At 42.1% G+C, this 22,203-nt stretch overlaps 1 protein-coding gene across 1 annotated transcript in view; it reads right to left on the reverse strand.

Moving 5' to 3' along the window:
- Positions 1 to 759: 759 nt before the first annotated feature.
- The window catches only part of ctxnd1 (cortexin domain containing 1), a 30,481-nt gene continuing 9,037 nt past the window's right edge, over positions 760 to 22,203 (reverse strand). The window contains exon 2 of the mRNA XM_078427387.1: positions 760 to 1,473. Within this exon, the coding sequence (XP_078283513.1) occupies positions 1,240 to 1,431 (192 nt within the window). The 5' untranslated portion in view covers positions 1,432 to 1,473 and the 3' untranslated portion in view covers positions 760 to 1,239. The remainder of the gene's footprint in view (positions 1,474 to 22,203) is intronic.

The raw sequence follows: 22,203 nt of genomic DNA on the forward strand, positions 1-22,203 counted from the left end.
AAAGTGGAAATTCTACCCCAACATTTAGAATTAAATAACCACCCTTTGGAGCAAGATTCTGCCAATTCATTGAAAGACCATTTTGATTCATCGTTACTACAGGGGCATTAATACACAAAGACAATACGTTTACTGTGATAAGTGAAGATTATATGCACAATATGTTGCACTAATGTAAAATGATAGTCACCAGGATAGTCAACTGAAGTCTGCTGAATATCATTGTACATCAGTGCATGATATAGTGTATATAGACTAGTCTCTGAGAAAAAAATGCTGCTTACTTTGAGGTATGCAAGCATTTTAAATCCAAACACAACAGGGAACAGCCATCACACTCCAGTGGCATTGTTGGATGTGTGGGGGAAACACTGTCAGTATGTTTGAGCTGCTATCATCCAATGAGTGAGTCATACTGAAAGTTTTAAAAATTGCCTTTATTAAGCTTGTTAATCAGGAGGACATTGAGACCCACAGACAGTGCATGGCTGATTGTTCTTATATACACAACTTACGTCTAACTAGGAATCGTGTGATGTGGTCCAGGGTGTAAATAATGAATTGATTGAACCTAACCCCAGGAAAACCAGTGGGTTATTACAAAAGGAATTGTTCAATCATTCATTTGCTGAGACTTACTGTCATAAAACAGGAAGCAATCCTTCTGAAGAAAAGTTACAAATGCGCATATAATGTGAGCAAGGTTACGAGTTGGGAAAGCACCAATGATTGTAAACATTTTTCATTAACACACTTGGATTCTCATTACACTCCCTCACCTTTGCTACAATTGCTACAAAGGTTGCTCACGATTGCTACAAAGCATTCCAAACTAATGTCTTTTCTAGATATTGCTTATAGAAAAAAATTAAGAATCTTGTACCATAGAATTTAGCAGGCATAGGCCAAAATGTTATTTTGATATTCAATAGCAGATAATTGACTTGTGTTTATCCTATGTTACCCTAAGACAACAGACGATGTGGGCCAGATATACATACAGCTCTATTGATTCATTGCATTGTACAATATTAACACAAAGGTCATTTGAGACAAACACAATATTTTAGTGAGGCACTTATTCACATGCAATTTTCAGTAAACACTTCCACAGAATTCTAATATTAGGCTTGGTAATTGTGATTGCTTGAGTTCTCTCCAATGGATCCCACTGTGCAGGGTTCCATCCTGGCTGCACCTGGAGGAATCTGGTGGCTTCCCTCAGCTCCCACATCGTGATCAATCATCTAGATGCTGCTCCTCCCAAGTGGATGTAGGGATGGCACTGTACGGGTCCATTATCACCTTAGCACATCGAATAATCATTACAATTAGGAAGAGGCACAGGAAGACAAAGCAAGCCAACGTCAATCCTTTGTCCACATCGATGTAAACTGGTTCAGGGGAGGCATTCTCCATTGCTTTGGACATCTTTCATCAGGTCGGCTGGTCACTGCTCCCATCCTGAAATTCCTAAAATATAACGGAGGTAGACATGAAGATTTAAACACAAGATTATAAAACGAAAAATAATTGTGTTTCTATAAGCACTTACTCATCATCTTCCCAAAAGCTTTACTTTCGGTGAAATGTTTCTGAACCCTGCGCACTATCATTATATAGGTAATTTGTCAGCCACGATCCACAAACAGTGATGGGAAAAGTACACAAGTAATGTGTGAGTTTCTTGGAGGAATATATGGAGTCCATGAAGGCAAAAACACTGCAGTATTTGGAATGTTACCAGGAGATTTTTTTTTCCCCCCACTCAGAATCCCATCCAAAAAGGCGGCACCTCCAACGAGCAATGCTTCCTACATGTAGGGTCCCCTTGGGTTTGTGGGTCATGTCTCTGCAGTGGGATTTGAACCCAAGACCCAAGCTGTGGATGTGGAGGGCCTGAACAATGGAACGTCAAACTGATTCCTGGATTTGGTTACCTGCGAAACAAGAGCCATTCCCTGGGTTGCGGCAGGGCTGGAATACAAACACCAGGCTCCAGGAGGGACTGGGTTGCAGGTTGACCCATTGACATGCAGGTCATGCTGCTGAACCACAGGTTCAACTGGAGGCATGGCAAAAAATTGAGCCAATTTTAGATTCCAACAGCCCTGTATGGCTATCCTGGAGGTTTCCTGGGATTTAAGTTTAATCTCCAGATCACTGCCCAGAAACACGAGGAAAATGGTGGAGTACATGTAGAAAAAGTCATACGGACTTTTGGAAACAGGCCCTTTAGCCCATCATGCCCATGTTGACCATCAGTGGCCATCCACACAAATCCTTTTACCAAGCATTTGGTCTGTCGTCTTCTATGCCATGGCAATCCAAGTGCTTGACCAGATACTTAAAGATTTCTTCCACCATCCCCTCAGGCCATGCATTTCAGATTCCAAGCAGCCTCGGTGTCTTAAAATTCCTCCTCGCATCCCATCTAAATCTCCTAACTTCACTTTACTTTAACTCTCCTAACCTCTATCCTCAAACTTTAGATACATTTTCTATGACGAAAGCTTTCTACTCATCTACTCATCAAGTCATTCATGCCCCTCATAATTTAGCACACCTCGATCAGGATGTCCTTCAGCTTCCTCCACTGTAAGGAGAACAAAAACAGCCGACCCAGACTGTTTTCACAACTGAAAAACTCTATCCCAAGTAACATCCTGGTGTGCTACTCGCCAGTGTTTCTCAGTGTTAGACCCAGGGTCATTGTTGGGGCAGTGGAATCTCTGGACAATGAGTGGTGCATTGTCCAGGGTGAGTTTAAGGTCAAGGCCAGGGTAGACCTACACTTGCTGGTGGGCTCCATGTGCCCACTCTTGCTCCTCAAAGTTGCTCTGAAGGAAGACGTTTAACATATTTACACAAGCCTCTCTGGTCTTCAGAACTCGTGACACTTGCCCACTTTCTGTGAACTCAGACAATTCATGCACTTTATCCTAAATGTTCCTGAGATGGAGAACAGCCATCCTCTGTTTTAGTTCAAGATTTAGTTTGCTCTACTCACTCACTAGCAATGGTGTTTGTACATCCAAGATGCAAAGGGTAATGATCACTTAAATGCAGGAAGTAATGGAAGTCCATACTCAATACAAAAAAAATGATATGAATGGCAACATAAATGGAATGAGAAAGGCATTTATCTGCAGACACAGGTGAGGTGATAAATGTCCATCAAGATTGACTTCTACCATCCTGGTAGTTCCATGCTATAATAAGAATGAAGTTATTGACTTATCATATAATTAATCCCTCCATAATAGTCTGCAACAGAACCATTGGGAGGGATGCGCCACTGATCTGATACCATCTGCTCCTCCAAATTATACCTCATGTTAAGTTTCACATTTTTTCATTTATCGTACGGTGATCATTATTTTCTGGGGAAAAAAAGATTGAATGTGTTTTTGAATGAATCAACAACAGCTGCTTCTACCATCTCTCCAGGGAGCTATTTCCATAGGAGGATCACTCTCTCACTGAAAATACTTCCTGGATTTAGGTTTGAATTTATCCCCTCCAGCAGTGTGACTGCACTGGATAAACTCTCAGGGTCAACACTATCCTGCCACTTACAGCAAACGTATTATCACACACTTCTACTCTCCAGTCCAATTTATATAATTTTTTCCCAAAATGTTTCATCTTTCAATCATTCAATGTTTATTATCCACAACTAAACTAAACTAAACTAAATTAAGGATCTGAAGAAGGGTTTCAACCCGAAACATCATCTATTCCTTTTTTCTCCAGAGATGCTGTCTGACCCGCTGAGCTACTCCACAATCTTGCGCCCAACTTTGGGATAAAGCAGCATCTGCAGTTCCTTCCAACACATAAATTAAACTAATCATGTGCATGGTATCTTCAACAATAGGGCTCGGTTGGATGATATGACTCTGATACATTGTTGTTCCCAGACACTGCTGTTTAACTGAGGCATGTTTCTTCCAATGAAGGATGGTGTGTTTATTTGCCTATGTAAGCAGCAGCTTAAAGGAACAGAGAGGCATGACACTGGCAGGCATGTTGCTGTTCAATAGGGTATCAGGACAGACCAAACCAAAGGGAAGATGGAGTCCTCTGGATGGAGCAGTGATAATGGTCAGCAATTATCATCCAAGGGGCGTGGCTGTGTTCTGCAGCTGTGGCTCACCGGCAGTCTCTCTGTCTTTTTTTCTTTTTTTGTCTATTGTCATCATTTAATGTGCGTTTTGTTCTATTTTTAACTCTGTGTATGTGGGGGGGGGGGGGGGGGGGGGGGGGGGGTGGGTGGGGGAAACCTTTTTTCTAATCTCTTCCTCAACGGAGATGCAATCTTTACCGTGTCGTATCTCCGTTCGCGCTACGGCCTAACATCGTGCAGTCGGCGGCCTCCAGCTGGGATCGACCTTGAAGACTCCGGTCGCAGGGCCTGGACTTACCATCTCGGAGGCTTCGGCCGTGGGCTCTGCAGACCACAACATCGGGAGTTCGCAGGTCCCTGGCTGGCGACCGGCTTTTGGGAGCTCCAGCCGTAGCAACTTCGACCGCCCTGAAGCGCGAGGTACGATCGACCCGCCCGCAGGCCCCTCATCGCCCTGCGTGGCCCGGCCGCAGCACTTTCCATCGCCCGGTGGGGGCTCAGGACTTTCATCGGCCTGCTCGGCTCGGCCCTGGGACTTTCCATCGCCCAGTGGGGGCTCAGGACTTTCATCGGCCTGCTCGGCTCGGCCCTGGGACTTTCCATCGCCCGGTGGGGGCTTCAAAAAGTTGGGAGCCTCGATCACCTCGTGGCACCACGGGAGAAGAATGAGGAGGAGATAAGACTTTTCTTTGCCTTCCATCACAGTGAGGGTGTGCCTAGAGCAATCACTGTGATGGCTGTTTGTGTAAAAATTGTATCTGTGTGTCCTGTGCTTTTTGTTGTCTACTGCCGGACCCTGACGTGAGAGGACGCTGGCGTTGTTTATTCGCCGCTTTTCCGTTAGGATAGTTTGTCTGTTTGTTTTTATGTTATGATTGTTTTTGTAAAGCGCTTTGAGCGCCTGATAAGGCGCTATATAAAATAAATGCTTATTATTATTATTATTATTAATATGCGACAACTACTTCAACTAGCAACTGAGACAGATGCCAGACTATCAGGATTTCAAATCAATCAGGTGCTGGATTATCGGAGTTTTAGTTGTAGGGACTGAGCCCTTCAAGTTAAAACTTCAATAATCCAGCATCTGATTGATTGGAAATCTCGATTGTCCGGTTACGTTTTACGCAAACAATGATTTTGCATAGGGTGACATCAAAAGAAGTTGATCTACAATAGAAAGTCGTCAAAGTTAAGACAACAATTGCAGAATAGATATGAAACCAGGGGGAAACATGGTTGCCCTACTGAACTCATCCACTGGAATCACGGGTGCCTGGTGTGGACAGTTGACAGCTGGGGTGCAACTTGTAGTGAAGAGAGAGACCATTAGGTTGAGTGAATTCATATCTGGTTGAATTTACAACTGTATATTTATCTGAATAATTACCCAATGTAAATAGTTTAATTGATGACATGGATTAATCTCTTATTTTGGAAGGAAAGCAGCATATATCTCAGGATATGTTTCATAGTGAGATTGTACAATATCATTCTGTGACTGCACCCAGCTGCTGCTGTTATTTTATTGCTTTCAGTAAAGAAGTTGTGGTTATGGCTTTAACACTGTTCATTCATGCAGCAAGACGCAGGAATCAAAAGACAGAACAATCAGTGCCCTTCCAGTCTCTGAGTATTTATAGAAGCACGGATATATATGTTACAAAAAGATGCCCAAGAGTCCATGCCATACAAAGGTGAGGTATTTCTGTTAATCCAATTCCCCAGCTCACAGTCCGTACTCCTTAAATCACTGCTCTCCAAGTGCTCATGCAGATATTCTACAGTGAGAGGAAGATATTGACCTCTCTCACTCCGTAGGCAGTGTATCCCAGACCAACCAATAGTTGTTCGCAGTTGCCCATCACAATCTTTCGATTAGTTGTTTCAGATTGATAGTTCAATTAATCTTTCTGCTGGAGAAAACTGGCACTTGCTGTTCACCCAAGCCTCTCGTGATTCTGTACACCTCAACTAAGTCTCTTTTAAAAGACAAAGACATTGTGTGGCCAAACTCACCTCCCAAACTAGATCACTAACTGGATGAAGAACCACTGAGTTACTCCATCACTTTGTGTTCTACACAAGATTCCAGCACCTCAAGAAGGGTCTCAACCCGAAACTTCACCCATTCCTTCTATCCAGAGATGTTGCCTGTCCCGCTGAGTTACTCCAGCATTTTGTGTCCACCCGCAGTTTCTTGTGTCTCCAACCAGATGATCTTGCTGTTCTTCTTGTCCCTGTGCCTTGGAGGGGACTGGCTACAGCAGTGTTTATCTGTAAACTTCATGATCTCCTGGTTATATACACCTCAATTAAATCTCCCCTCCACTAATCCAAATAACCCTAGTTTATTCATCTTCCCATGCAGTTATATTCAGCCTGACCTGGCAACATCATTTTCAATCCCGTCAACACTCTCTCCAATGCAACCACATCTTTCCTATAAAGTGGTTACCGGAACAGTACACAGTCCTCAAATTGTAGTCTAACGTGTGATGTACACAGTTCTCAACATCACCTTCCTGTTCCCTATACTCTGTGCCGCAACTAATGAATAAAAACACTCCAAATGTTTTCTTAACCACCTTATTGATCTGCCCAGCTACCTTTAAGATGCTGTGAATTCAAGGTTCCTCTCCTCCTCCACATTACTCTCATGAATTTCCAAACAGAGGGAATAGTTGTTTCTTAAGCAAGTCTTGACATCATCTTAGCATGTTGAGCCTGTCAGTGATTTCCAACAAATCACGTTGTCTTGCATAGCTTTCTGTATCTGTAGTTGTAGTATTAGGCAGTGTTTGCACAGCCTACCTTGTATGTCCTAGAGTATAGACTTGCTTTATCAGCTGCAGAAAGGCCGTTGAAGTAAAGGCCTGAACTCAATAACAAAAGTCTGTAGTCTCTTTTTTGCTCTGGTTTATTTTCACCCACATGTTTAGACCGTAATGTTGTATCCTTATTGTTTTGATGTGTTTATGCTTTATTCTTAATTGTTAACTGTATGTTTGTGTTGTCATTTGTGAGCGGAGCACCAAGGCACATTCCTTGTATATGCACATACTTGGCCAATAAACTTATTCATTCATTCATTCATTCATTCATTCATTCATTCATTATCAGAAACAAAGTGCCCCAACAGGAAGCAATATCACAAATATTGAAAAGCACAGAAAGGCATTAATATATTTTCTCACTTCTTCGTCAGTTTTTTTTCTTCTATTGTGGTCCAAATTTTTTCTGAGTTTCAATTTCACAGATCAGTCAAGAAACTCCCTGGCAGTCATATTGACATTTTAAATACTTGTCCCACACAGACACCTCGTCCCAAAGCCTGGCGCTGAGGTTTGACCTTCAGCGCAGGAACACAAAGCTCTACATCAAACAGTGCACACACACATTGTGCCTGATGATTTCAATCACAGATAAAACAATAAGGTTTCAGTGCCAGCACTTTCCCAGTTGTGTCAATTTGTCCATCTACAGAGGACCAAGGTTTGTATTCGTTTGGAAGGCAGACAAAATCAATCAATTATCTGTGCTTCTGTAATCCTTTCCACTTCCAAACAGAAAGCTCTAAGAGATGTGTTCAAACGTTCTGTGCTGGAGATAACTTTATAATTACATTTATTTTCAGCACTGTATGTCTGGGGGAAAAAGCTTTAGGAATACTATTCAAGCATTCTTCAGAGTACATTCTATTGTTATCTCAAATCTATTCAATTAATAGGATCCGGTTCTCCAGACAGACACATGGTGATTGTATTTTAGAGACTGCAGGCTACACTGTTCAGTGTAATGGATCAAAATTTATATCCCGTTTTAGCTGAATACTGCTGATTTGATTTCATCCATGAAGTTAAAAAAATTTCAACCCAACAAAGGGATTTATCTCCTTTTCCAAGTACATTAAAACAGCATTTATAATCGGGTCATAAAGTGCAGGAGTAACTCAGCAGGTCAGGAAGCATCCCTGGAGAACATGGATAGGTGACGTTTTGGATTTGGACCCTTCCTCAATTACCCCAGCCCTTTGCGGAGTCTTGACCTGAAACTTCACCTATCCACGTTCTCCAGGGATGCTGCCTGGCCTGCTGAGTTACTCCAGCACTTTATGTTGTTTTTTTGTAAACCAGCATCTGCAGTTCCTTGTTTCTACATATATAATCTGGTATTATGTGCTGGAAATGCTGGATATGCCCAACATATTTGGAGGCGAAAAGCAGAGTTAATGATTTCAAGTGTACAGTGGAAACTAAACTGACTGGATACATCCTGTTCTTGTTCCATAACACAAACACATAAGAACAAAGGAGGCTGTAGTGGTGGACATTGCCCAGTGTATTGTGGGAATTGATTTCCTCCTCAAAAACAGCTGTGAATTTATTAATCATACATCCTACATTTTTATCTAAATCATTAATGTATATAACACTCAATAAGTACACCCATTGGTTGCAGGCTTACAATCACAAATACAACCCCCTTGCTTCCATTAGCAATTGATTATGAATCCAAAATTGCCAACTTGTCCTATATCCCATGAGACCTTAATTTTGTTACCGTCTAATTCTATTTCTCAAAGTGCTCCCTTAATGTGAAGTATTGGTTAGAAAGTTCAACTGCCAAACCTACCTGTTCAACTGCCAAATCTGACCTCTTCAACTCTGGCTTCCTTCCAAGTAAAAATGAATTGGAAATGGACTGTCTGCATAAATCATGCATGAACATCTTGTTCGAGGTTTATTTGCGGTCTTTGCACAGCTGTCAGAGAAAGGTCAGATGAAACGACTGCACAAGAGATAAAAATATTGCGGTGGTTGAGTTTTCAGGTAATAAAATAGAATTGCTCGGTATGTTGATGGTCATTCCTTTAACAGGCGTGATTATGATTGATATCGGGCTGTTAGGGCAGAATAAAGGTTGGCGTCCCACACAAATGTGATCCTACAGGGTGAAGTTTGGAACTAGAAGTATTCAATTGCAATGCACTTCAGCAAAAGGAGCATGTTTGAAAAACAACTTCATAGTGAAAAGATAATTCTCATGTGGTTAAGACCCACTCAGAATCTAGGTTGACTAGGATGTTTAAGTGGGATAACATGGAGCCAGTGTGAACAGGTGATCGATGGTCGAAATGTATTTGGTGGGCTGAAGGACCTGTTTCCATGCTGTATCTTTCTATCAATCAAAACCATTTGAAAACCTTGTGGTTACATTGGTCGTGCAATTTTCACATTGGAAAGAGAGAATTGCTTTGCTTAGATAAATGAAACTATTGAACTATAGATTGTGGCAAAAAGTAATTGGAATGAGGTTCGGACATATTGCAAGAAGTCAAATTTCTTAGGAAATGCTTAGTCGGGTACTTAAGTGACGTTGACACATTTACCTGACCGTTTTAGACCAATCAATGGTTCATTTACCTAAGTAGTAGAGAAGTTACACAATCATTTCAATCCAGCTCCATTGGGGACCATAACCGGTACAGGAGAGGTGATTAGTGATATTATGGTGCTCCTGAGAGCTGTTACAATATTACATCCATGGTGGGTTTCTGGATTGCACAGATTGAGATATGATTGTGCGTCAGCTAATGGATAAGTATATCAAGATCAAGTTACTTAACACTCACAACTTAATGTTCAAACAGGCATGTAAGTTTGCAAAATTGATGGAAGTATAATCTAAAATGTAAAGAATTTAAATGAGGACCAAATGTTAGTGTGGACATGAAATGCCAACTGAATCTGCTTATCATTGTTTCCATGCATTAACTTATCCCTCAACATCTGTGTTACCTAATTACAGTTTTGAAATAGCTTCTTCATTCAGCTACAAACTCAGCCATTGGTTGTTAAGTTTGATTCACACTTACGAAAACCTGAATCTTTGCACAATTTCAAAAAAAAGGTACAAAGTTCTGGAGTAACTCAGCAGGTCAGGCAGCATCCCTGGAGAACATGGATATGGGATGTGTTGGGTCGGGACCCTTCTTCACTTGGTTCTGACCCTTCCTTTGTCTTGTTGGAAGACACACAATTTACTAAGCAGTTACACTCTGCATGATCTTCATCAACGTCTCCCAAGAAACAATGACAAAACACGAATTTGGCCATGATCTGAAGGATACCAAGAACTTCCCTGCTTTAACGTCGCGGATATTTTCCACCCTTGGTGGCATAGGGCAGCTCAATGGCGCGTCGGTAGAGTTGCTGCCTTGCAGCGCCAGAGACTAGGCTTCGATCCTGACTACGGATGCTGTCTGTACGGAGTTTGTACGTTCTTCCCGTGGGTTTTCCCCGGATATTCGGGTTTCCTCCCACACTCCAAAGACGTGCAGGTTTGTTGGTTAATTAGCTTTGGTAAAAATTGTAAATTGTCCCTAGTGTGTAGGATAGGGCTAGTATACTGGAGTTGCTGGTCGGCGTGGACTCGGTGGGCTGAAGGGCCCGTTCCTGCATTGTATCTCTAAACTAAACTAAAGTGGTGCACTCCTTCAGTATATGGTTGTTCTCCATTATCTCTCAATTGTTTAAATGTTAACCTTTGTTAATTACACTGGAAAATATATATATTTTCCCTATCCTCTCTAAATCTCCTACAACTTATCTCAAACTCATGCTTTTTATTTATGGCCAAGTCTGCTGGTTTCTCACCAGCTACACTGTTTGTAACCCTCAGAAGTTTGTATAGCACAACCAGAACTGGCATAAACTCAATGGGCCAAATGGCCTCGTTTTGTGTTGCAATAATTAAGCGTGGAACTGCCGACCCCCTCCAGCAGGGTTCACTGCTCATCTTTACTGTAAGGAAAGGCAAAAAGACTCAGATTTAGTTGCAATTGAACAAAAGTTAATTCATGGAGCTAATTAGAATCAGCAGCCATTACAGTCATATTTGTTTGATTGAAAGATACAGCCTGCAAACAGGTCCTTTAGCACCTGGAGGAAATCCACGTGGTCACAGGGAAAACATGCAAACTCCACACAGACAGCACCCAAGGTTGGGATCAAATCCAGGTCTCTGGTTCTGTGAGAGACTGTGCCATCTTTCTTTGCCATAGTGACCAAAGACAAATTTCTCCCACAACTTTAATTGTACTGAAACGTTCTAGATCAGCCATTTTGCCAGCTTCGTTCCATAGGCACTGGCATCCCAGCTGTTGTGCCAGGGCTACAGTGGGCAAGGCTACTCAAAATAAACTTACTCTTCGGAGCGCCCACAGGAGCACATAACACAAAACTGACTCTTTGGAGCTCCCACAGGCGTTTTCTGCAAGCGTTAGAGAAATCGTCAGCTAATGCTTTCAGACTAATCAATAGCCCAGCCGATCAAGCTCTCCTCAAGTGATGTTCTGTGCCAGATTGCAGATTGATGCAGCATTATCTCTTTGCATGGATCATTACTGGCACTGAAACTATATGTTCTAAGCCAAGAATAACACCGTAACTCAGAACTCTTTGACTTCGTGAAACCTCTCTGTGCTTCATTGGAAATAAAATAAAATTGAATTCAATATTTTAGTACATTCAGAAGCTATTATTGATTCTTAATCACTTTTTAAAATTCTTTATATTGACGGACACTGAACTGAAGTATTAATCAAATTTTTAAAAAAATCTTGTTGCCATTAATGCCTGCTTTGGGCTTTTGTTGCATCCTGTGACCAGACTGGGGAGATTCAGAGAGCGTGCAGACCTGATCTGCCCTGCCTTTGTGGGTTTCCCTGCTGAATCTCTGCTGACTGCATGCTCGTCTCTGGGAGGTGGATAAAACCTTATCTCCAAAGCAAAGATAAAGAATCGGGCTGGATTTCCAGTACGCCTGCATGATCCTTTCTGCCAGATTTCACTGGTGATATCTCACAGCAGATGGTGAAGAGGACAAAAAGAATGGAAGAAAGAGGATAAAGAAAAGGCTATTCGGCCCTTTGAGCATACTCTGCCTATCAGCAAGATCATGGTTGATTTTTGATTTCAATATAATTTTCTTCTAGCCTGCTCGATATCCCACAATTCCTTGAATTTCCAATGATCTTTAAATCTCAGTTTATAATGAACTTATTTATTTTCATTAAAATGAACTAGGTTTGTTTTTCCCGACAGCAGAGAAGACTGAGGGGGGATCTGATTGAGGTGTACAAAACTGTAAGAGGCATAGTTGAGATAGATAATAAATCCCCAGAGCAGAAGTATCTAAATCTGGAGGGCAAGAGTTTAAGGTAAGGGGTTAGAGGTTTAGAGAGGATATGAGGAAGATTTTTTTTTAATGATTTGAAAACTGGAGCTATGGCCTGATGTGGAGATGGAAGCTGCACTCTCACAACATCCCAGCCAACATCCTGGTGAATTTTCCCTGCACCCTCACCAGTGCAATCATATCCTTCCTACTGTGGGGTGACCACAACTGCACAATGCTTCAGCTAATGTCATATGCTTATACCATAATTTCCCTGCTCTTATACTTTTATGCCTCTGCTAATGAAGGGAAATATCCTGTACAGCCTGTTTATCATCTTGTCTGCCACCTTCAGGGAACCTTGGAGTTGTACACCAAGCTCCCTCTATTCCTCAATGCTACCAGCATTTGAATCCTATTCTTATTAGCCCTCCCAAATGCATCAACTCAAACCCATCAGGATTAAATTCCATCTACCATTATTCTGTCATATTGCCAACTGATCAATATTATCCTGTAGTCTAAGACTACCTTCCTCTCTATTAACAGCATTGCCAACTTTGTGTCATCTATGAACTTACTATTATATCTAAATATCCAAATCGTTCATGAATACATCAAATGATGAGGGTTCCAAAATGGATCCCTCTGGTACCAATGGTCACAGGTTTCAATCACAACAGCAATGCTCTACCATCACCTTCTATTACCAGGTCAGTTTTTTGTGCTAAATTGCCCACTTGTCTTGACTACCATTTGTTCTAAACCTTTTGTACCAGTTTCCCTGGTACAACCGAACAAGCCTGTGGACGACCCAAGGAACTCTCGGCCCATCTCACTCCTCTGTGTCCCGTACAAGCTCCTCGAACGGCTTCTCCTGGCCCTGCTCGATCCAATCGTTGACCCTCAACTACCCGCTGAACAAGCCGGATTTTGGCGTGGACGCTGCACCACCCACCAAATAGTCAAGCTGACCAATGACATCGAAGACAGTTTTGAAAAGTGTGACAAGGTGGGTGGGCATCACACTGGTGGACCTCACCGCCGCCTATGATACTGTGTGGCACCAGGGCCTGATCTTGAAGCTCCTCCGAACCATCCCTGACCGTCGTTTAGTGGGGTTCCTTGCCAACATTCTTGCCAACTGCAGTTTTGTACTCAAGACCAGCGACGGACAATCTAGCCGACTGCGACGCCTAAGAAACGGAGTCCCCCAAGGCTCGGTACTGTCCCCCATGCTCTTCAACCTCTACATCAGCGATCTGCCACGCACGACCTCACGCCAGTATGGATACGCAGATGACTTGGCCCTACTGCACTCGGACAAGAGTTGGTCAAATGTTGAGGATGTGCTCTCGGCGGATATGGAACTTGTCGCGGGTTACCTTAAGACCTGGAGACTAAACCTGAGTGTGGCAAAAACCACCACAATGGCCTTTGACCTGAACAACAAGGAAGCTCAACGTCAGCTAAACGTCACCCTCAATGGGTCACCCCTACCCTACAACCCATTTCCTACATACCTCGGGGTGAAACTAGATCGGCAGCTGACCTACAAGCAACACCTTGAAGCTCTTTGTGCTAAAGTCTCGGCATGGAACAACCTCCTGCGTTGCTTGGTCGGATCATCATGGGGTGCCAGGGCATCTACTCTTCGAACCAGCGCTTTAGCACTCGTGTACAGCGCTGCTGAGTACGCCGCCCCAGCATGGTGCCGCATGAGGGCGGCAAAAGTTAAGCCCCAATAATAAGTATCACCCAGCTGTTTCATCACTGCACACCCAATACACACTGCGGCAATGTCTCATTACTGCAGCGCTCTGCTGCTCAGATCCGATGTACCTGGTGAACAATCAGCAGAATAAGATAAAAGTTCATTTCAATTGGCCGAAAATCTGCAGATCTTTTAAAACAGTCAGCAGAGAGAATCAAGTAAATTAAGTAAAATCTCTCTTTAATGAGGAGCAAGGATTTAATGGAATCACCCGAGATTGCTGGAGCGGTTAATCCTTTGCAATTGACCGTTTTGTTATTGATTTGTATGGAAGTAGTGGGAATCTGTCTACACTGGACAATATATGTCCCCTCTATTCCATCGGTCTCAAGTAGGGTCCAGACCTGAAACATTAACCATCCATTTCTCCTCACAGATGCTGCCTGACCCACTCCAGCACTTTGTGTTTTACTCAAGGTTTGTAGATTGTCATATAGAGGAGTTGTTCCTGGGACTAGTCGAAAGCTATCTATGGGTCTCTGGAAATTAAAATGTCTTGTTTATAAGTTTGCATTAATGTTTTAGCTGCCATTTTAACGTGGAGGAAGTGTGACTGTGAACACAATGGGGTTAGAAGGTTGTGACTTTGGGCCCTGCCCCAGAGGCCTGGGTACAAAAATCCCAACTCAAGCTTGAGTTCAGAGTCAAGAAAGTGCCATTTTTTGGACAAGACATTAAATTGAAGCTTTTTCTGCTCAATCAAGTGAATATAAAAATATCCTACAAAACTGTTCTGAAGAGGGGCAAGCAAGTTATCCCCAGTATCCTGGCTATTGTTTACCCCTCATTCAACACCTCTTTAATTAAAATCTGTACATTGAACCTTGAACCTGTCAGGAACAGTTTCTTCCCTTCTGTCACCAGTCTTCTATTCCTCAGGAACAGCTTTGCTCCTCTGTCATCATGCTTCTAAACAATCTCTCCATGAGCTAGAATACTGGCCGATTCACCTCTACCTCTGCTGACATTGGACTTTGTCTCTGGAATCCGCCAATGCTGAGAACTATATGTTGCACTCTGAATCTTTCCCTTTGCTCTGCCTATTGTACTTGAGTTGGTTAATTGTATTTATGTTTAGTATTATCTGATTGGATAGCAAGCAAAGCAAAGCTTTTCACTGTACCTCAGTGAACTTCAGTGTACGTGACAATGATAAACCTAAGCCTCATGTTTGCAGGATCTGGAGGGCACCCTGCAAGGGACACAAAAGGCACTGTTTAAATGCAAGTATTTTTCTTCTTTAGAGTTCAATTTCCTCTATTGCATAGAGGAGAAGTGCAAGAGGTACAATAGACAATAGACAATAGGTGCAGGAGGAGGCCCTTCGAGCCAGCACTGCCATTCAATGTGATCATGGCTGATCATTCTCAATCAGTACCCCGTTCCTGCCTTCTCCCCATACCCCCTGGCATGGGACATGGGAACACCAGCGCCTTCAAGTCCGACACCATCCTGAATTAGAAATTTGGCATTGCAGTTCTTTCTAGATCATAGGTTCCAATATCGACTGCATAAAATACCGTAGGGGCATCTTTACCTCATGACCGGCAGCAGTTGGAAGGGAAGACTCATCTCCATCTTCTGAACCGATGAGCCACAATTGCTGGCTTTGCTCATTCAGGCAACAGTACACCTTTTAAATTACAGGTGCACATCATGGGGATTATGGTATGGAGATTATCAGTCCTAATGGTTACAAATTAGAATGATTGCAATTTGATTACAGTGCCTCAATTTCTGATATCATCACCGTAAATCTCAGCTTCCAATGTTGGTGTGGGATTTAAAATTTGTGCAATGGAGCAAGAAATCGAAAATGTAATAAAAAAGATCATGTTGGAAATATTCAGTTAGGCAATAGATCACTGTCCTCCCATCAGAACTGGGGAAAGTTAGGGCAAACCAATTTTTATGAAGCAAGAGGACAAGTAAAGAAAACCTTTGAAGAGGGATAGAGTGAAGCAGAAATTATTGAGAAAAGGCACTCCAATAAAAAATACTCCAGATGCTCGAATCCTGAAATAAAGACAGGCAATGCTGGAAACACTCAGCAGGCCAGTCAGCATCTGTGCAAAGAAGAATGTTAGTGTTCTTTCGACAGGTAACAAAGAGGGCAGTAAGGAACTACAAAGAGAGGTGCCTGTAAACTGCAATGGTTTGGCAAAGTAAGGTTTTGTTTAAAAAAAAGTGCAATCACCACTTTTCAGCCATAAAAAAAATCTGCATGATCTTTCAAATTGACTATCCTTCAAGAACTGCTTAGACATTAAGCGGAGTCCAATATTTTCAATGGGATAGAGGTAAATCGGACTGTACTCTAGGTTTTAGCAGCCTTCACCTCCACATCAAGTTCTTCCCGTTCATATGAGCTTTATTGATGGTTTGAGATTATAAAACGTTTATCAGGGAGCATTTCCTTAACCAGCTGTTAAACCCAATGCACTGGAGATACAATTCATGCATTGTGACAAACTCAAAGAGTATGTGGTTACTTCTCCCAGGTGGGAAGGAGGGATGTGGGGATCTTGTATTAATCCCTTCCAGAGACATGATAGTGGCTCAGTGAGACTGTCTGGGGATTTAGCTGCACTCAGGAAAACCTGTGTGCCAAATAGAAAATCCAATTGATTAATGAAAAGTACTGACAGCTATTTTCACACGCCCATTTTTGGTTATACATCTTGTTTGGATTTTTCAGTGCAATTCTGCAATTTCAGCCAACATTCACCAAAACCTCTCCTGAAAACTTTGCTTACAACGGCAATTTAAAGCCAATACACATTGATCAAACCAATAATTCACACGCTCTCAAATTCCGATTCTCTTCAAGTTTGTGATACGCCTGGTTGCTAGTTTATAGCTGCAGTTATAATTAGAATGCTGTCGTGGTCCCCAAGAGATTGCAGCCATGGCAACAGCATTAGCATTTTAATGGGAAATTATATTTGACATCCATGACCTGTCATCAGGCAAAGTGGTTCTGAGACATTGAGTCACATACACACAGAGATCAGAATGGTACTTTAATGATGATTTAGTCAAGTGAAGGCTTTCTTGTTTCTAAATTAAGAATCGACATGAGGTGGACATGTAATTTAAACTGCAGTAAACTGCATTGTCACTCTGCCCAGCTTTCTGACAGATTACGCCACTGGTTTATATTAAGTGTACTTTCGAGGTAGTGACCCAGGTTTCCCTGCATTATAAAGGATCCGAGATGCACACCTGAAATTTCAGTGATCCCACCTTTGAGATCTTACTCCCCTGCTTCTGATGAGAATCAGAAGTCACGTAGTTAATTAGCAGAACAGTCGGCCCTCCACATGCACTTTGGTGTCAGGTCAGTGTCTATTTCAGCGCCAAATTTGTGGAGGACGGCTTCAGGCATTGTGCCCAGTTTGAGAGACATTTTGCTACATTCACAGGAACACAATAAAACAGGAGCAGGAGTAAGCCATCAGGCCCTTCAAGCCTGCCCCACCATTGAATTTGATCATGGCTGATCTATGCTGGCCTCAACTCCTCTTCTGTGGTATTTCTCTGTATTCTCAGATAGTTTCCTCAATCTATTAAACATTTATATGTGATTACTATCCATGGATAGCTGGAAACCTGCTCCCACCATACCCATTTTGGCAATTGGTGCTGATACCATTGGAGCGAAGGGTGACAGATACTTTACCTAACTGTGCAGGCTGAAAGTTGCATAAATTGGTTTCCTACATTACGCATGAGATTACACTTGAAACCTGCTTTGTTAAAAAAACAGACGCAACTACCTGCAGTTGCTAGTTTACAAAAAAAGTCACAAAGTGTTTGAGTAACTCAGCGGGTCAGGCAGCATCAGTGGAGAACATGGACAAGTGACGTTTTGGGTCAAGACCCTTATTCAGACAGATTGCAATGGGGGAGAAAGCTGACAGAGAGGTGGGGGTGAGACAAAGCCTGGCAAGTGATAGGTGGATAAATGTGAGGGGTGGGGAGGTGTTGATTGGTAGATATCTCTATCTTTGGCTTCACATTTCATGCCTCTTTTCTCCATGTCTATCAGACATTTGTTTGTTTCCCATCTCTGGCCTTTGTCCATCCATCTGCCAATGAACCCATCCTCCCCTCAACTGCATCCATCTATCATTTGCCAGATTTTTTTTCTTCTCCCCCCCCCCACCCCAACCCCCCTCCCCCCCACCCCAACCCCCCCCCCCCTTCCAGGTTTCTCCCCCACTACTATCAGTCTGAAGAAGGATCCTGATCTGAAGCATCACCATGTTCGCCAGAAATGCTGCCTGACCCTTTGAGCTATTCCAGCACTTTGTGTCTTTTTTTGTTAAAAAGCATTTGGGTTGCTGTGGTGCGCAAACACAAATCTTCCAAAAATCACTTTAAATCTATGAGACACAAGCATTTGCATGCCTTGATTTTTGCCAGCTCTCTGCAACTTGCTCAGATAAGGACATTGCAGATGTTTACTGAGGATATTGGATGGATATTTCTGGTTCAGTTTGATCGTGATCAGTTTGCCTCAGCAGCAATTATTGAATAATTGGGCAGCCGAGCGAATGTAATATTGTGGCCAAAGATGTGCATCATTGGCATCCTTAAAGTAGTTTTCCTGGGTGATTGTTGATATATCTCTATCCCAATTTGTCACCTCGCCCACATTTTGTGCACATCCCTTATTTTTACAGAGCCAAATTTACAAAGGGTCTGGTGTTTCAATTTAGTTTCATTTCGACCAGTCTCGGGATAAATGATTCAACCATCTGATGAGGATTAAAACTGAGAGCAAGAGATTTAAATTTGTTGTAAGTTACAGATCTGGTGATCCCTGGATGATGAAGGAGATACAGAGAAAATAAAGCAAATAAGACTGCTTCTGATGATTGTTGGGTTGTAAATACCAGAAAGAACCGGGCTAATTACAAAATCAGGAGGAAGGGTTAGTGGAAACAAAATGAAAGCTGAAGCAGGATTAGGCATATCTACTTGTTGAGCCTGCTCTTCCACTCAAAACGATCATGGCTGATCCAACCTTGGCTTCAACAATACTTTCCCCCCTTCCTCCCTGTACATCTCGTGGCATAGAGCTTTCTAGAATGGAAACATACAATGACGGCTCAACACGGTGGGGCGGCACGGTGGCACAGCGGTAGAGTTGCTGCCTTACAATGAATGCAGTGCCGGAGACCCGGGTTCGATCCCGACTATGGCTACTGTCTCGACGGAGTTTGTACGTTCTCCCCGTGACCTGCGTGGGTTTTCTCCGAGACCTTCGGTTTCCTCCCACACTCCAAAGACAAACAGGTATGTAGGTTAATTGGCTTGTTAAATGTAAAAATTGTCCTTAGTGGGTGTAGCATAATGTTAATGTGCAGGGATCGCTGGTCGGCGCGGACCTGGTGGGCCGAAAGGGCCTGTTTCCGTGCTGTATCTCTAAACTAAACTAAACACGTTTTGGGGATAGAGAATCCCAAAGTTCATGGCACTTCGAGGAGAAATACCTTTCATCTCTGTCTGAAATGAGAGACCCCCTTCTTAGAAATCATAGATACTGCTCTGAGAACTTTCCTGCCACCCACCTTCCAGTTTCCAGTGTTTCCCAGAGCCATAGGTTTCATTGAGGCCATCTCTCATTCTTCTAAAATTATTCCTTCATAAACGCTGTCTATGAAATTTCTTCCAATTTCGACAAAGGATCAAAATCTGAAATGTTTTTAATAGTTTTGTTTTACAGGCTTCTTCTGTTTTTTGTGAGCACCCATCAATATTTAAGATGTAAGAGCACTCACACTGACAGAAGAAACCTCGCGATAAATAATTGTAAAATGAAAAGTTGGGAGTAGTCATGTGTAAAGCTACATACAGAAGAGGAATACAAAAAGATACAAAGTGCTGGAGTAACTCGTCGGGTCAGGCATCATCTCTTGAGAACATGGATTAGGTAACATTTTGAGTCGGGTCCCTTCTTCAGACCCAACCCAAAACATCACCTCTCCATGTTCTCCAGTTTGCTGAATTGATATGCTTTTGAAAATATATCATTTCACCTATTAATGTAACAGTGGCATCCTACATTGGTATCAGATTATAATGCACAATAATCATCAGATCGCAACCTCTTCACATACATATTCTCCCATCCTTACACTATTTATAAAAATTCTTATCCTTCACCCACCAATAAATGGTGAGCCTAGAACCATAGACAATATTTGTTCCATGTTCTCCAGAGATGCTGCCTGGCCTGTTGAATTACTCCAACACTTTGTCGCTCTTTTTGAATTGCAACCAGGATCTGCAGTATCCACGTTTAGAAGAGGAAGGTAGACAACAATGAATAAGGTATTTCACCGTAGATGATCATCTTTTCAGTTTCATCGCAGAGGCGAGTATTTAAATTTACCGCAGACAGAAGAATCAATAATTAAATGAGCATGCAAGGAATTACAAGAATGTTCATGCCGTGGAACACTAACTTCAATAAATAAATTTTGGTACTCTACAGTTGACAGGATTTAAGCACACAACAATCAAAATGAATTTGTTTCTCTTGCATTCACAATCAAATTTACATTTCATCTCTCCTTTGTACTAAATATTGTCTTTGGTTCTAATGGGTGTAGTATAAGAATTTTTATTAAAAGTGTAAGAATGGGAGAATGTGTACGTTAAGAGGTTGCGATCTGATGATTACAATGCGTTATTATCTGATACTGATGTAGGGTGCCACTGTGATATTAAAAGGAGTAATTATATTTTTTCAAAAGCACATCAATCTAGTAAATTACTAAAAATTGAACAACGGCTTCAAACAAAGTGTGTATCGCCCCCAAAAGATTGTCAGGCAATTAATGGATAATTAGAAGCAGATGTCAAGAGGAAAATAAGCAGCTACATTATAGTCTTGAGCCCAGAGATTAAATCATTAAATCTTTATTAGTCAGACTATTATCGGTATGAAGTGCTCAAAGAAATCCTGAAGATGCAAAAGGCATAATGTTAATACAATATTTTATCTGTTTCTCTCTGTCCTAAATTCCAGCTGTAAAAAGCAGAATAGATGAGGAAGAATCCATGGATGTGATGCATTTGGATTTTCACAAAGCTTTTGATGAGGTTCAACATCAGGGATTGGCAGCAAAATATAATCACATGGGTTTGGGGTACAGTACTGGTAAGGATGGAGAACTGGTTGGCCGACAAGAAAGAAAGGATAGGAATAAATGGGTTGTATTCTGAGTGGCAGGAAGTGACTAGTGGGATATCACATGGATTGGACCCCAGTTATTCATAGTATATGATGATGGTTTGGATGAGGGAATTAACTGTAATGTCAACAAGTTTGCAGATCTCACAAAGCTGGGTAGGACCCAGCTACCATGCCTCAAGGATTGGTAGGTTTGGATAGTTGGCAGAATGGGCAGATGCTGTATAGTGTGGATAAATGTGAGGTTATCCACGTGGTGGCAAAATCAGGAAGGCAGATTATTATTTGAATGATGACAGAATGGGAAAGAGGGTATTGCACAAGACCTAAGTGCCGAAGGGAAGCTTGCAGGTGCTACACAAGCATGCAAGTGCAGCAGGCGATTAAGAATTAAAATTGTATGTTGACCTTCATGACGAGAGGATTTGTCTAGACTAGATAATAGAAAAGTCTTGCTGGAATTGCACAGGGCCTTGGGGATACCACAGCCTGGATACTGTTTGCTTATCTGAGGAAGAATGTTCATGCAGGTAGTGCAACAAAGGTTCATTAGATTGAATCCTGGATGCCAGCACTGACAGTAAGAAGAGAGATTGGGGTCAGTAGGCTTGTATTCCCGAATGAGAGAAGATCCTCTACAATCAACAAAATTCCCACAGGTGGCAGATTAGAAGCAGGATTTACATCCTCTCTGGAGAGTAAACTAAAACCCAAGGGTCACAGTCCAAGGATAGGAGGTAAGCCATTTGGAAAATCATTTTCTTCAAAATCAATAAATATATTCAAGGGACTAGATATTGTTACAGAGTCATATACAACATGAACAGGCCCTTTGGCCCACCACATCCATGTTGACCATCAAGTACTCAACTATATGAAAACCATTTATTAGCACTTGATCCGTAGCGTTTC

This window comes from Rhinoraja longicauda, chromosome 33, assembly GCF_053455715.1.
Source record: "Rhinoraja longicauda isolate Sanriku21f chromosome 33, sRhiLon1.1, whole genome shotgun sequence".
NCBI lineage: Eukaryota > Metazoa > Chordata > Chondrichthyes > Rajiformes > Arhynchobatidae > Rhinoraja > Rhinoraja longicauda.